Here is a 16,708-nt window from a genome sequence, read left to right as displayed (position 1 = left end):
AATAGAGGGTTGGAAACTTCAGTCCCATTCCTTGATTTCTGGGGAGGGGAGAAGCACTGGAGGTTGACTCACTCACCAATGGCCAGTAATTTCTTCAGTCATGCCTATGTAATTGATTTCATCAATCATGCCTAGGATTTTTTTTTGTAATAAAAACTTAGAAAGGATGGGGTTCTGAGGGGTTGATGAACACGTAGATCTAGATGTGGAAAGAGTGGCGTGCTTACAGCATGGAAGTTCTATGCCCCTTTCCATGTATCTTGCTCTGTGCATCTCTTCGTCTGGCTGTTTCTGAGTTACACCTTTTATATATAATAAACCAGCAATCTAGTAAGTAACTGATTGTCTGAGTTCTGTTAGCTGATTTAACAAATGAATTGAATCTTAGGAGGGGGTCTTGGGAACCTCTGATCTATAGCCTGTTGGTCAGAAGCACAGGTGGCAACCTGGACTTGTAACAGGTATCTAAAGTGAGGGCAGTCTTGTGGGGCTGAGCCTTTAACCTGTGGGATCTGACACTACCAGGTAGATAGTGTCAGGATAGAGCTGAATTGCAGGATACCCAGTCAGTGTCTGCTGAGAATTGAAGAATTACTTGATGGTGCTGGAAAAAACACCCAGTGCAGACCCTATTCCATGGAGCATAGGAAATGAATAAAACTTGGCCCCTGATCTAGAGGAACTTCATCATATAGAAAGACTACAGCAGTTATTTAGCACTTGCTAAATGCCAAGCACTGTCTAAACGCTTTCTAGAAATTACCTAATGTAATCCTCATATCCACTATGTAAGGAGTTGGTGATATCTCCATTCTACAGATGAGAAAACTGAGACCCAAAGAGGTTTAATAACTTGTCCAAGATCACACAGTGGGTAAATTGGCAGAGCTGAGAAACATATTTGGGTTTGTATGACTTGTATGCTTAACCACTGTCAGACTGAAGAGGTAGAAACTGAAATACGGGCACACGTGTCAGGTGTCATGGATTGGAGCAAGGAAAGTTGTAAGTGTCCAGGAGGATAGTTTGCTTATGGCTAAATGTGTAATCCATGATGCTGTTGTGAAGGAAGTGGATTTTGAAGGACGGGTGGATTAGGAAAGAAGATTTTGAACTGAGTGTGCAGCTCCTGGTGGGGAGGAGATACAAGAGGGCTTCCAAAGGGTTATGTGGGCCCAGGCAGTTTTGATAGAATCAATTTCCAGATTCTCTTTCCTCAGAGCAGTCTGCCTGTGATAGTAGGCTTGCCCCTTCCCAATGGACGTTTTCCCATTTTCTAAAAGAAAGGCAGACGTTTTTCTCATTCCAAATCTGTTACACTGCTTTGCCTTACATGTTAAACCTCCTGGGTTGGTGTTGGGAAAGTAAAATGATCTTAATTGTCAAGTGACATATCCTTGCATGTCATTTTCTCATTTTGACTTTCACCAAAATTGGTGGAGGACCCAACTGATTTGCCACCTGATAGAAAATTCAAAATAATTTTAGGTAATATATCACTACTTGTAGAGTTATAGGTCTACATGTAACTCTTAGAAGTTCTTTGGGACACTGGTGATATCTTTATAACAGAATACTTAACAGAATAATATAAATCTCTACTTAATGCGAACAGGGTTTCTCAGTATTGAAAATCTATCCGAATAAAAATAAGGCAGAATTGTTGCTAAACTGTTTCATTTTAGCACAGAATATTCTTGAATGGGTAGATCCATGTAATCATTGGGAAAACAAAACTACCCTGTTTATCTCATTAAGAATTACTTTTCAATAAAAACTTACTTTTTATATTTAATAATTATTTATCAGCATTCATATGGTATGCTATTAATAATTGTAATGATAACTTGGTTCAGAAAAAATTTTTACCATGTAGAGCTTTATGGTCATGGGAAATAAAACTGTTACCTTATTTCTATTTTTTTTTTGTCACAGAAGTAAGATAGAGTGATGAATAAAAACTTTCAAGTATAAAACATATTACTTTGGGATACATTTTTGCAGAGGAGATGGAATTGAATTGCAACTGCAAGAGAAACATTCTATGAAATTTCCAAATGCTAAACTCATTTCATCTATTTTTAAAATGAATGACTGGGTATCAAATTTCTATGGTATTTTATTACACTGGTTATATTCAAGAAAGTCATGAAACAGTTACATTTAATTAATTAATTGATTTTTTTCAGTTTTTTTTTGTGTGTGTGGTACGCGGGCCTCTCACTGTTGTGGCCTCTCCCATTGCGGAGCACAGGCTCCGGAAGCGCAGGCTCAGCGGCCATGGCTTATGGGCCCAGCCGCTCCGCGGCATGTGGGATCCTCCCGGACCAGGGCACGAACCCGTGTCCCCTGCATCGGCAGGTGGACTCTCAACCACTGCGCCACCAGGGAAGCCCATTTTTTTTCAGTTTTAATATTTTTATTGAACTATAGTTGATTTACAGTGTGTTAATTTCTGCTATACAGCAAGGTGATTCAGTTATACATATATATATATAAATATATATTATTTTTTATATTCTTTTCCATTATGGTTTTTTATAGGATATTATATGTAGTTCTCTGTGCTGTACAGTAGGACCTTGCTGTTTATCTCTCTTATATATAAAGCTTATACCTGCTAACCAACCTCCCACTCCATCCCTCCCCCAGCTCCTTCCCCCTTGGCAACCACCAGACTGTTCTCTATGAACATAGAGATTGGAAACAGTTACATTTTAAAATGTCAATATTTACTGTATGCTGCAAATGGCATCGTTTGGTACTATTTAAACTTTTGATGCAAAATGTTAGATAGCATCTTACAGACATGCACTGAGGTACATCATTTTTCAAATTCTTTTAGTGAGTACTTGTGTAAAAAGCTTAAAGAACCCCAAGTTAAGGCCTCCTAGATATGAACTCAAATATGGAAGCAGAAAAAACCAAAAATTTTCTCAATTTTGCCTGAGTCAAATAAGCCTTTTTAAAGTGATCTTTACACACAATTATATGTATTTTGTATTTGTTTATACTTTATATACTACAGTAATTACATCGAATAAAACCTCTAGAGCAGTGGCCCAGCACACTCCTCTGGAACAGAACCGACTTTAGGTCAGGTGTGGAACTGTCCACCTGTCCTAGACCAAGTGAGCATAAATGGGGGGCTTGAGAAAAGATGGCTGGAGAAGGTTTGTGGTATGTTGCTCTAAATTGTGTCGCTGATGGGGGTTGGGGGTGGTAGGCTGGGGGGAGTACAAGAGAGTACTGGGATAGGATGTGAGCGTTTATTCCGTTTTGTTCCCTCAAACTGTGTCCTCCTATCACAGGAAGAAAAAACTTGATATCTAAGAGATTTGCCACACTTCCTGCTTCCAGCCAACCATTCACAGAGAGGTGTTGGCATTGGGCCTAGGAGGGCTGAAAGGAAAGATGGGCTCCCCTCTGCTGTTAGTGCATCTGGCAGCCCCTCAAGCATACGCAGGTGTAGATCACAAGTTCTTCAGTTGGTACAGCCCTTTTGTTCTACTCTGAGGGCCTGAAGTTCTTCAGTTGGTACAGCCCTTTCATTCTACTCTGAGGGCCTGAGGGAGTAAACAGATGCTGAGAAGGGCTTTTCTTGGTTTTGAACCTGGCCTTCTGACCTGCAAGGAAGTGTGTTTGCGACCATCTCTCAGTGTGTGTGCCTCTGTAGCTCGGGCAGAGGATGAAGTGCTTTCATCTTATGCTCCCAAGTTGACCGTTTTGGTCATGAGGAAAGCAGAGGGATCCAGGAGAGTGCTGCATCAGGGAAGAAGAAATTGGAAGCAGACCAACCAGGGAAGGGATCTTTCGTGCATAGACATATTTTCCTAGCATCTTTCTCATCTGCACCCACTCTTTATAATCTACCCTACAGCTTTCTAGTAGAATGCCTTGTTTGATCTTGCAGTTGACATGTAGCAAAATCAGTGTCTTAAAAGTCTGTATGTTTATGGTAAAGAAGTAACTGTTTAAATATCACCCTTGGGATTTTTGAATACAGAAACAGAGAAGCAGGCTGCCTCTTTGGGATGAATGGGCTGATGTCAGGCATTTGAACTTTAAAAAAATCAGCCACTGGACACTGAAACACTTTTATTTTCCAAATCGTGTGTTTTGAAATTTAATTGTGTTTTATGTAATTTCATGAGTGTCAGTTCTGCCAAATATAAAACCTTTCATGATGATGGGGGAAAAATGAATATATGTGAGGTTTCCTTGGTCATTTTACTGTTTGACTGTAATTCATCGTGTTAGAAAAATATGTTTTATTTTTGCTAAGTTGCTCTACCATCTGCCATTTTTTTCATAGTAACCCAGTCTAAAGTTGGTGAAACCAAGGCAAAGTGATTTTGTACTATCAGTGTGAAAATGAGAGCTCAAATGTATTTCCAGTTATTAGCTCATTCTTAATTCATGACTGTCACAGTTCTTCTGATAAGTCATTCTGGGTCAGATAATATGAAATCAGATTGTCTTTACTGAAACCTAATAATCTGTTGTGCTGGGAATAGTTAAAATCTGTCCTGATTATTTGTCTCAAGCATCAGATACAGTGTTTTAAAAACATAGATCAGAAAAGAAAATGAAAATAAGTGAGATGAAATTTAACCTAAAAGTTTACAAATGTATCATATTTGAGAGCTTTAAAAATGAAATCATGTATGTATTACAATGCAGTTTAACTTATTGGCTATTTGTTCTTCTCCCCGTTTAACAGAAGAAGGCATTCTCTCTTTTTTCTTTTAATGTCACACGTTCATCCTCCATGCCTACTCTGTAAATTCAAAGCAATGGCAATTTAAATAACATCAGTCATTTAACTAAGGTTGACAGGTGTAAAACTGAGCTATGAACTTTGTGAAACTCATAATACTATTTAAATGCAAAGTGTTTTTGTAATTGAACATCCCTATGGATTCAGCACCACATCTTGAAATCTTGACATCACCGGTTGACTTTTAAGAATTGCCCCCAGACCAGGTAGCTAAACAGATCCTGGGAAAGTTGATTGTGTTTCAGACAGCCACTCTTCTTGATCCAAAGGCGAGGGTCACTTACCATGAGTGCGCTCAATCGTGAACAGAGCCAAACCACACAATAGCCTGGTCGTGGTCCGGTGCACACAGGCTGGAATCATTTGCGTATAGGGTGTTAAAAAATTAACAGACAAGACCATGGAGCTATGGACACTGGCACTGCACTGCTGCCTAACTGGTAGGGAATTGTGTGCGCCCGTATTAAGCTGTAGTGTCTAACAGTCCAGAGACAAAAATGATCACAGGTCATGAGCTAGATTTGGCTTCTTAATAAACTATAGCAGTCTCCTGATAAACTTATTCTTCCACATGTGACCAGTCTCATGAATAAAGCCCTTTGTCTCTTCCCCTGCCCGGGCCGAGCCGAGCAGCATGCAAGATCTTAGTTCCCCGACCAGGGATGTTCCCTTGCCCCCTGCAATGAAAGCGCAGAGTCTTAACCACTGGACTGCCAGGGAAGTCCCAAGTCCTTTGTCTTTTTAGTGTGAACAATATGGAAAGTGGACTGGATGCTTCTAATTCTAACTGGTCTTGCTAGTGTTGATATTTTATGTAAAATAAAATACAGATTAACCTAGGAGCCTTAGTAACCACATGTCAATAACTGACCTTTGTTGTAGGTAATCTGTGACTTTCATTTAAAAGAGTAGAAAAGAATTGCATGCTATGGTGGAAGGCAGCTTTTAAAGCTCTAAGAAGTAGCCCAGGCTTGTAGGATGTGGTGCATGTCATCTCTCATCCTGAATTTCCCATACGGCCACATCCAGATATTTTTTTTTTTTTTGTCTTGGTTTTGACACATTTTAAACATAATATCATTATCCTGAATTTTCCCTTCAAGTGGAAAAAATAGTAGAAACAGAAATACATCCTCTATAATAACAGACCTTCACTGAGTATCACCATGTATAAGACACTGTGCTGGCAATCACGGGAGCACAATGATATGTCCTTCATTTTATTAAGATTTTGAGGGCCTATTCACGTTTACTAATAATTTTAAATTTTAATAATTTCATTATGTGTATTATTAATATTTTATGAAATATGTACATGATAATTTGTGTTTCTAGATATTTTAAATGGAAAACAACTGTTTGGCCTTATCTGAAAGGAAGAGTTACACCAAATGGAGTGATTGTGTAGTGTAGGAAAATTTCCCTTAATGTTTTATATCTTGACGTGGGTAGTAGTTAAATAGCTGTTCACTTTATAATAAATTTGTTAAACTGTTCATATATGTATGTTATATTCTTTTCTGGTGGTCCATTATAATTTACAATGAAAAAGGAGTGGTGAAAAACGATTTCTTCAGCCTCAAAATTTCTCCTGGAGCAACGCCTGAAATTCCATTGTTATCAGTTAATTATTTTAGTTAATATTTGACTCTTCCTTTTTCTCTTTAAAATGGAACTATGGGACTTCCCTGGTGGCGCAGTGGTTAAGAATCCGCCTGCTAATGCGGGAGACGTGGGTTCGATCCCTGGTCCGGGAAGAACCCACATGCTGTGGAGCAACTAAGCCTGTGCACCACAACTACTGAAGCACATGCACTCTAGGGCCCGCGTGCCACAACTACTGAGCCCGTGTGCTGCAATCACTGAAGCCCACGCTCCTTGAGCCTGTGCTCCGCAACAACAGAAGCCACCACAATGAGAAGCCCGCGCACTGCAGCGAAGTGTAGCCCCTGCTCACCGCAACTAGAGAAAGCCTGTGCAGCAACGACGACCCAATGGAGCCAAAAAAGGAAGGAACTATTCTGTGACTAATTAATACATGAAGACATGAGCCCTTTAGTGTGGTTGGTTTGTCAGATCACCTCTTCTCTCTAGTCCAAGAATCTGAGCTAACGTAGGAGGGATGGTTCTGGAAGGTGGGATGACGAGGGGAGGAAACATTTGGAAAGGGAAGGCAGTTAGTGCATGTCAGCAAAATGGAGTCAATAAACCTAGATGATGCATAACCATCGCTCTCACCTTTGTGGATTTCAGTAAGCAATATATAACCTAACTTTACTTAATTGCTTAGTTTTCTTCTTAAATGGTAGCATTATAAAAAAAACTCTCACTCATTTAACATAATTAGGACAATGGTTAAAATACAGTGTTTTAAAAATGTAGTTATTGGGACTTCCCTGGTGGAGCAGTGGTTAAGAATCCATCTGCCAATGCAGGCAACACGGGTTCAATCCCTGGTCTGGGAAGATCCCACATGCTGCAGAGCAGCTAAGCCCATGTGCCACAACTACTGAGCCTGCGCTCTAGAGCCTACGAGCCACAGCTACTGAGCCCACGCGCCGCAACTACTGAAGCCTGTGTGCCTAGAGCCCGTGCTCTGCAACAATAGAGAAGCCACCACAATGAGAAGCCCGCGCACCACAAAGAAGGGTGGCCTCCACTCACCGCAACTAGAGACAAGCCCGAGCACAGCAACGAAGACCCAACACAGCCGAAAATAAAATAAAATAAAATTTAAAAAGTAGTTATTACTTTTAAGTGCACATTTAGTAATATAAAGCTAATAAGTATTGCCTAATTAGGGCTTTTTAAGAACCCTACGTTCATGAATAGAATAGAGTAATTTATAGTTAAATATGAATATTATATGAATGGATACTTCAGAAGTGCTCCCACTGAGTTAAGGCTTGTAAGTAGCTTTTCTCCTTATAGTCTGTTTTCCTAGTAAGGCTTTTACACCATAGGCTTGTCCAGTTCACATAGCTATAGAGGAGGAAAATACATATAAACAGATTTTTTGGTTAGTAGTACACTGTTTTGAATATAAAAGAGCCATAAATTAAATTGTATTACCCTATCTAGTTATGATGTGTATATGAGAGTTATATGACTAACATATATACCATTTTATGTTAGTAAAATAGTCTTGTCAGTCAAACAGTTTATTTTGAAGAAGCCTGGCTATGGTGTTTGTGAGTGTCTGAGAGAGAGCTTGTGTGTGATTTTTTTTCCTGAAATTCTTTGGGAAAACCATAGATTTAGTGTTTGATGTCAAGAATTATGATTTAGATATTGTGAATAACCCAATGTTGGTTTCTTTAAGAAAAAACGCATGCATACATGGTTTGAAATTTTCTATTTTAAGATAATGCTCAGTTTTTGATCTACCTGTTTATTAAGTTTTTGGAAGCTTCGGAAGGAAACCAGGTGAAAGTGATCAGGCAGCCTCACTTTCCTCAAGGTTGTTAGACTAAGACTGCTCAACAATATTATGGTTACCAGGTGGGAGAGGGAGGGACGGGTAAACTGGGAGATTGGGATTGACATATACACATTACTATATATAAAACAGATAACTAATAAGGACCTACTGTATAGCACAGGGAACTCTACTCAGTACTCTGTAATGAAAGAGTAGATATGTGTATATGTATAACTGATGCACTTTGCTGTACAGCAGAAAGTAACACAATATTGTAAATCAACTACACTCCAACAAAAAATAAACAAGCCAAAAAACAAAAAGAAAAGACTGCTCAGCCTGGGAAATAGCCTTGGGTACATGAAGGTCCCTTGCAGTATAAATTAGTAATACCTGCTGAAAACAATACCACATTTTAAAAACATGTATTCGAAACAATTAAAAATATGATGTTGGGGTAATTCTGTCTGGGGCACAAATGAATTAATCCCTCCTGCCACTGTCCCAGGGCCATACCACATGGAATTCCAGTTTTGAGAAGCAGCTCCATCTGAAATCTGCACCTGAAATTTTGGGAATCTGCCTAGGTGATTTTTATTAAGGGTTATGGCAAAATAGACAGTGACTGGCCACTCTGATGTCTGATAGCACATGGGGTTGTTCACGGGAGTTGGTTGTGTTCTATTTATTATACCTGGTGAAATTTCCCGTAGATCTCAATGTTATTGTTTTCTAATGCCTGGATTCTGAATGTTGCTCCCACATGAGCGTACCTTTAATGCCACATATCTTCAGGTTCACCTTTTCATTTCAGGGTTCCAGAATAGGAACAAAATGCAGATGTTGAATCCATGTCAAATTCCTTGTAATAATAGTTTTGGGAGCTCTTATTTGAAACCACTGTTTTCTTTCTGTGTTCAAGGTGTATGCCTTAATGTTTATCATTCCTGATGAATAGCCAAACCTGCCTCCAAGTGTTCTGGAGGGAATGGCCAACTTTGTGGTGCTCACTTGTTTCTCTTGTTGTCTTTCAGCGTTGGTTGCCCTTGAGAGAGAATTCTTCTCTTAGTTGGCTATTAAATATTCTTCTCATTGGACATTCTTTTTTTTATATATAATATTTATTTATTTATTTATTTTGGCTGCGCCAGGTCTTAGTTGCAGCATGTGAACTCTTAGTTGTGGCATGCATGCGGGATCTAGTTCCCTGACCAGGGATCGAACCCGGGTCCCCTGCATTGGGAGCACAGAGTCCTACCCACAGGACCACCAGGGAAGTCCCCTCATTGGACATTCTTTTCACTTCTGAAGAGTCTGTTTCTCCCAGTGGACCCTTAATTTAGACTGATTTTTGAGGATGAGGTGCAGGTGGTCATGGAAGGCTGTGTATTGTGGTGGCTTAGAGCTAAGACTCAGGAGCCGGACTGCTGGGTTTTAAAGCTGCTCCCCTCCCCCCCCCCCCCCCCCCACTCATGAGCTGTGGGACCTTGGCAAAGTCCTGTTTTTCTTATCTTTAAAAATGGGGATTGGGCTTCCCTGGTGGCGTAGTGGTTGAGAGTCCGCCTGCCGATGCAGGGCACATGGGTTCGTGCCCCGATCCGGGAAGATCCCACATGCCGCGGAGCGGCTGGGCCCGTGAGCCATGGCCGCTGAGCCTGCGCTCCGCAACGGGAGAGGCCACAACACTGAGAGGACCGCGTACCGCAAAAAAAAAAAAAAAAAAAAAAAAATGGGGATAATATTAGTATCTACCTTAGAGGATTATTTTTAGGATTATGTGATTAAAAAGACCCGGAAGTACTTGGGGCAGCACCAACACATGGTTAAGTGCTCAGTAAATATTAGCTCTTATTAGTATTACAGACTCACCTCACGACTCGAAAACCGTTAGGGGTGATTACTCTTTGGATTGAAGGACCTGATCCGTGGACATACAAGGTGCCTTTCTGAGGAAGACACACCTGCCTGCCACTTGGTTAATTGAACAAGGGCTTCGGACATCCCCTCCCTGGTTTCCCCTGTGCCTCCCAGAGTGAGGGCCACGCCGCTAGAGAAAAGAAGACTACTCATCAGTGCTGCACATCTCACCCCTGCAGGCTTATCTGCCTCCCTCCCAAGAATGGGATCCAGACTTCCTGGATGGGCCCATCTGCTGCACTTTATTTGGATCATGATTTCCAACGTTGTGTCTGCTGGGGGCTCCCTCTGCTGGTTCATCTAGCGTGTATGCAAATCTGCGGAATAAAAGCTTTTAAAAAGTCAGTTTCAGACCTTAAGGGATATTTACATTAAAAAGCACATTTGAAAACTTTTTTTTAATGTGAGCGTTACAACTCGCGTCTGTAGTCCTCTGGTTTTGCCATTTGCCTTATGAGCTGGAATATTTTCAGGTTCAAAATATTTGGGGTGGGTTTGATTGAGAATGAGGGTTGTCATGGCCTGCCAAGAGACAGTAACTTTTTTCACAACGTAGTTATCAAGGACCGATTGGAATGGCTTACATTCCAATATAATAGTACTAAATATCTTAGATTCTTATTTTAACAGTTGATGTGGGGACTTTTTTAACTCTTCAAGTCTCTAAAGGTACCATTTTACAGTGGTGCCATAACCTAGACCCCTTTGGACATTGTTACGTTGAGGGCTTAGTACATTTCAGAAAATAGTAACTCAGATTTATTGGGCAATTCATTATGCATTTGGAATTAAAATTTATCAATACAATGTACCATGACGTCCCTAAAGTTACATTTAAAAATATGTTTTTGCTTCTTTGTGTTTCTCTGACCACTATCTCCTTTCTTTTCTTCTCCACTATCTCTTTCTTTCCCCTCTTTGCTACTAGGATCAGACAGCATAAATCGGGTAACTGCAAACATGGAAAATGGAGAAAATGAAGGAACAACTAAAATTATCGCACCTTCACCAGTAAAAAGGTCAGTCGGTTAACTGAAAGGACACACCACTATATGCTGTCACAGAAATGCTTATTTTCTGTTGGCAAGGTTAAGAATCTTTTCACTCTGATAATTAACTAGTACTTTTGATGAAAAAAACTCTGTGGGCCAAAGAACACTTTAAAATGCCAGTGAAATATAAAACATCAGGATATGTCCCTCTCATTTGAAGGAAATGCTCCTGCTGTCATAGCGTGATAAAGTCACAGATAGTGTGTGGTCTGCCTTCTCTGAGCAGAGTGAAAATTCCATGGGATTTTTTAAATGGCATGATATAATGGACTAACTCAGAGGGACCTGGAAGTAAAGTAGATCATATTCACGTTCAATGTACTGCGTTCATTACAGCGATGCATTGAACTGTGGCCCTAGAAAGAGGATTTATAGCATTTAGAGGCACAGGGTTTCAGAAGGCAGTGATTGCATATGTATAAAGAGTCGTCATGGTCCTCTGCACCAATTTTCCCAGCAGCCTCCCCCAGCAGAAAGACCTTCTCTTAATATATTATGTGGATTGTTTCCCTGAAAGATCAGCCTTGTTCTTTGTTAAGACGCTCTTTCAGCATCACTTTTTCCTATCTCGAATTATGTTCATGGAACAGGATGTTACACATACAATAAGTAGCTTTCATCAGCTCACTTCCTCTATAGAGACTGCTCCACATGCATCATGGAGAAGTCCAAGCAGTCAGAAATACATGACCTTGAGAGACTTCTTAGATCATCTACTCCATCTTTCATTAGTAAATACTGGTGTTTTCATTCAACTGGGTTGTTGTTACTGGGAGGGATATAGTTTATGATTTCTCAGCAAAATAATTCTAAGTTATGAAATTTCTCAGAGTTGCAGGGTGTCCCCAGGGTTTTGCCATCATTTTGTTTTGTTTAGTTATAGGACGCTCCCTGTACAGGTTTTCTTTTTGGAATGACAAGTTCTTTGCTTTTGCCTACACTTTCGTTTACTGTGCTTCCCTTAGTCAGCCTCACAGCTGTGGCTAGTGAGTCATCTTAATCTGTATGTACAGGATATGCTTATGGTAAGTCCAACATAGGAACAGTAATCTTGCATGAAATTCAGATCCCAAGGCTTTTTAGAATGTACAGGAGTTCAATCCCCTCTGTAACTGCATTCTTGCCGATAGGACTGATACCTGAAGGGCCGCCACATTTTCCTACTCAAGTTCCAGATGAGAAATAGCTCAGTCAGTGAATGCAATTAATTTGCCCCCCAGGATTTCATTCTTTCGCTGCTCTCTCAATTTCCCTTTCATCTCCCTACTGCATTTCTCAATCTCCCTTTTCTCTTTTCTTTCTGATTTATTAAACACACTCAAACTCTCTACTGTTGTATTAAATCTACCATATTTCTTTTCCTCATTTCAAAAGTAAGGTTTTACTTTAGAAATTTGATCTTCCAAATATTTTTTAACCTTTATAAGAGTAATATATTGCTCATATATAAGTAAAACATACCTACTATCTACTAATGCTCTGTTACGTGCCTTTGTCAAATATCTAATTTTTTAAGCTTATGTTGTATTAATTCCTATATGAATATAGTATGCTAGGGTACAAGTTTATTTTCATTGTTTGAAATGACCTTGTTATTTTTTTTTTTTTTGACCTTGTTATTTTCTCTCCTCTTTCTTGACTGTTACAAAGAACTCTGCTTTGACCATATTCCAGGACTATTAAATAGAGGATTCCTCAAAAAGCCAGGGTTAAAAGTGGATTAAGAGTTAAGTAGATCTATCTTTTTCTGAAGTGGAGTCTCCCGGGGAAGTGAGAGGTGACACACCTCCCCTACTCCCCTGGTGACAGAAGAGTTCTGATGAATCCTTTCCTTGTGTCTCCCATGTGTTTCTAAAACAATTTGTTGGGATTGAATAACAACTCAGTTATATTTACATTCTTAGGGCAGAAAGATAATACTAGGTCAGGAAATAGCATTTGAAAGTCATTCTGATCTGGAAGGTTGAAGCCAAGATATGGCAGAAGCTGGGGGCAGAGAAAGTCAGTTCCGGTAGCCTGAACCTGCCCAGAGCTGACCAGCCTGCATAGATTCAGACCCAAGGCCAAAGCCAGCGGTCTCTGACCACTGCTGAAAAGAGGGAGCCAGCTTCATGAGCCCAGATACTCAACTTTCCTTTCTCATCAGCCTCTTTTCTTTGCTTGCTGGTACCCTTTTTTCCTGTCCTGCAGGTGGACTCTTTAGAAAGGTTCTTAACAATTGATGACTCGGCATTTGGTTGACATAAAGAAGTAAAACTAGAAAGAAAGAAGGGGAAAAGAGACCCCCAAAGTACTGCTGGAAACAAGTATTTTTTTAAATTAAGGTAGCCACTTTATATTCTTTCTGGAATGAGTCACAGGTATAAATAAAAACACATTTTAAAACATTTGTTAAATAATTTTACTGAAGAAATAAGTATGTGAGTTAATTTCCTTTTATTTTCTAGCTAATTAATTCCTTTTATTTTCTAGCTAATTTCTACCCTCTTTTTGTTTTTTAATTAAAGCTTTAAGAAAGCAAAGAATGAAAACAGCCCTGTTACCCAAAGAAGCAAATCTCATGCGCCGTGGGAAGAAAATGGCCCCCAGAGGTAAAGAGAATCATAGTTTTTATAAAGGAGAACAGTATAAAAGGGGTTAGCAATTGCAGCTTGTTAAATAATGGAATCCAACTGCTTTGTGGCTGGAGATGGCTAACTGTGGACAAGTCAGTCAGATTCCTACATCTGTGTGACCGAGAACTTCTGAAGTAGAGGTCAATAGGATGTGTCCTGACGTGAAACTTTCTCCTGGAAAGACAGAAAGGAAAATTTGTATATACTAAGAAACTGCCTGAAAGAGCATTAGGATGGCTTGGTGGTCATTAGAATACGCGAAATGACATATAAATGGTAATTTTCCCAATTTCATAGTTCTTGTAAAAACTTGAGTTGAAAACTATAGCTAATGAATAGTGCTTCTAGTAGACCTTTATTTCTAGAAATATAGAAATATTGAGTTTCTTTTGTTCACAACTACCATACCAGGAGCAGACCTGCATCATAACTTACTGGCCATATAGTTACGGTGGTTCCAGGTCTGACCACACAGTGGTTCAGATTCTAGCTCTGCCTCTTTCCTAGCTACTCTACTTGGCTGCTTAATTAAACATTCTGTATTTCTGTTTTCTCTTCTGTTACATGGGTCTAATAATTGTACTTTGGTGATTAGGGTTGATCTGGAGAAAAGCTGAGATAATGAATATAAAGCCCTCAGCTCAGGCAGCACCTGGCATGTGGTGGTTTCATCATAAGTGCAGATTGTTGTTGTTATTGCCATCATTTGTGTGTGTTGATTTCTTACTGTTGAAGGCCAGTGAGACAAACCCGTTCTTGCAAAATGAAGATTTTTATGATTTGTTTACTTCTCTTTCCTTTCAAGAAATCTTGTCAGCAAAGAGAACCATGTGCCCATGATCCAGTATTCTCCAGGCAGTAAAAAATGTGCAGTCATGAACACTTCCCTAGATCCAGGTTAGGGAGTTGCCCCTCCAGGCCCTCTGTGGACATCATTGACCTTTCCTCTTCCACTCCAGCGGACTCTACAACTCCCCGAACGATCGCACGAAATCTCCCAAGTTCCCCTATGCGCGCCGCCGAAACCCCTCGTGTGGGAGCGACCATGACCCTGTACAGCCCACCAGGAGGAGGTAAGCTGAATGACCCTTGGTTTTAAATCCCCAACAGAAGCTCTGGATCCCAGCTGCATTTTAATCACAGGTTACTCTCATAGTATAATGATTGTTTGTCTCCCCATGGTAACAGAGAGCTTATGCTTTCGGGTTTTTTTTTAAACATCTTTATTAGAGTATAATTGCTTCACAATAAGGATATATGTTTATGTTTTGTTTTTAATTGAGATAAAATAAGCTAGGGGTCCTGAAGCATTTCTCTTAAACAGCCAGAGTTTCAGAGAATAATTTCATAAAATATTGATGGGAACTCGCTTTCTGTATTGTAGTTAAGACTACATTTTGAAAAATGTATATAATGTATTTTGAGAATAGATATTATATAGTATATATAATATGTAGTGTATATAATATATATTGTATAATGATACATGTTAATATATAAAAGATTTAAATGTTTTGATCTGAGAAGATAGGATTATGTTTAGAGAGAAATCTCTTAGTGGAGACTGAGTGCTTTGCTCTCAGGACTGATATTGTTGCTTAAACTTGAGTAAAACCCCTTTCAAAGAACAGAGAAAATGAATCCTGTTACATTTTACCCAGCAGGTCACATTGTTTGTGTGATTATATTTGCGTGTGTGTACTTAACTAAAAAAAATTCATATCTAGCAATTTTGGACTGTCTCTGCAAAGCAGTCTGGGCAATATGACAGGTCCAAGAGAGGAAGACCTAGAAATCACTTAGCAGAGAAACTCATTTCACTCCTACCTGACGGGGACTGTGTTTTACTTCGTGTACCTACATAAATGGTATTTTATAAGTGACTTATAATTATGAGAAGTTCAGGTCATGTATTCAGATAACTGTCAAGGTTCTTTTTGTATACACTGAAGATTTAGAAAGCAGAAGCCCTTCTCTTTTCTCTGCCCTTGTTCATACTCACTTGCTGGTCCATCCCTGTTTGATGTCTTCTACTTCTGCCAGTTTCCCAGGGTCTTCATCCCCAGCTTTCTCAAACCAGGTCCAACTTCACTGAAATCCTTTGGTGATTAAGAAGGGAAAGGTCGTCACCTTCACCTAGTAGGACTGAGAAGGGGGAGCTGGATCGTGAGCAACACGATTAGATAGAATAATGGAAAAATAGCTTCCATTTACCATGTTCCAAGTACTGAGCAAATTACTTGCTATGTGTTATCTCATTTAATCCTTATGATACCCCTATAGAAATTGGTGTGTATATCATTCAGGCACTAGGCCTTTCCAGCAGAGAGGGATTAATGCAGGGATTGGTACACAAACGTGGGCAGGACTGAAGGAGCAGAAGGCAGAGAGTGGTGCACGTCTGCGACCTGGACACTGTGCGGCCAGGAGTAAGAGGAGAGATGGGGTGTCACCCAGAGAGTCAAGGCTGCTTCCGCCTTTCAGCTGGCCCTCGGGTGCCTGTACTTGCTGCTGGCACTGCCGGGGGCTCTGCCACTGTAGGAGTGACTCTTGCTACCACTGCTAGAGGTACCACCGCCATAGCTAACACTGTGGCACCCCCAGTTGTAAGGAGTGCAACAGTGGGTGCCACAGGTGCTGCTAGAAGCAAAATCACTTGCCCTTTCCTCCTGCCTTCATATCTCTCCTGAGTGCCTAAGTGGCAAAGGAATCCAGGAAGATGTGATATTAAGGCCTCCAGTCTTGGCAATACAGGGGAGATTAGCGGTGGGTCCAGATGGGACTGAGAACCGATGGAAAATCCCTGGCCCAGCATTATTATCTCACTTTTACAGATGAGAAAACAGGCTTGGGGAGAAAATGGTAGCTTTCCTTGTGGGTAACTGTTCCAGTCTAGAAGTGGATCCAGGTCTGTACATCTGAA

At 40.1% G+C, this 16,708-nt stretch overlaps 1 protein-coding gene across 7 annotated transcripts in view; it reads left to right on the top strand.

Annotated features, from left to right (window-relative positions):
• Positions 1-16,708, top strand: part of EPB41L4A (erythrocyte membrane protein band 4.1 like 4A) — a 365,694-nt gene that overhangs the window by 198,765 nt on the left and 150,221 nt on the right. For all 7 annotated transcript variants that reach the window (XM_049707507.1, XM_004267456.3, XM_033423779.2 and 4 more), the window contains 3 exons: positions 11,047-11,137; positions 13,678-13,761; positions 14,745-14,858. In XM_049707507.1, coding sequence (XP_049563464.1) covers positions 11,047-11,137; positions 13,678-13,761; positions 14,745-14,858 — 289 coding nt within the window. The remainder of the gene's footprint in view (positions 1-11,046; positions 11,138-13,677; positions 13,762-14,744; positions 14,859-16,708) is intronic.

The sequence above is a fragment of the Orcinus orca genome, chromosome 3 (assembly GCF_937001465.1).
Source record: "Orcinus orca chromosome 3, mOrcOrc1.1, whole genome shotgun sequence".
Classification (NCBI taxonomy): Eukaryota; Metazoa; Chordata; class Mammalia; order Artiodactyla; family Delphinidae; genus Orcinus; species Orcinus orca.
The sequence above is the reverse complement of the archived record's forward strand: the minus strand, read 5'-3'. Positions and strand labels throughout refer to the sequence as shown.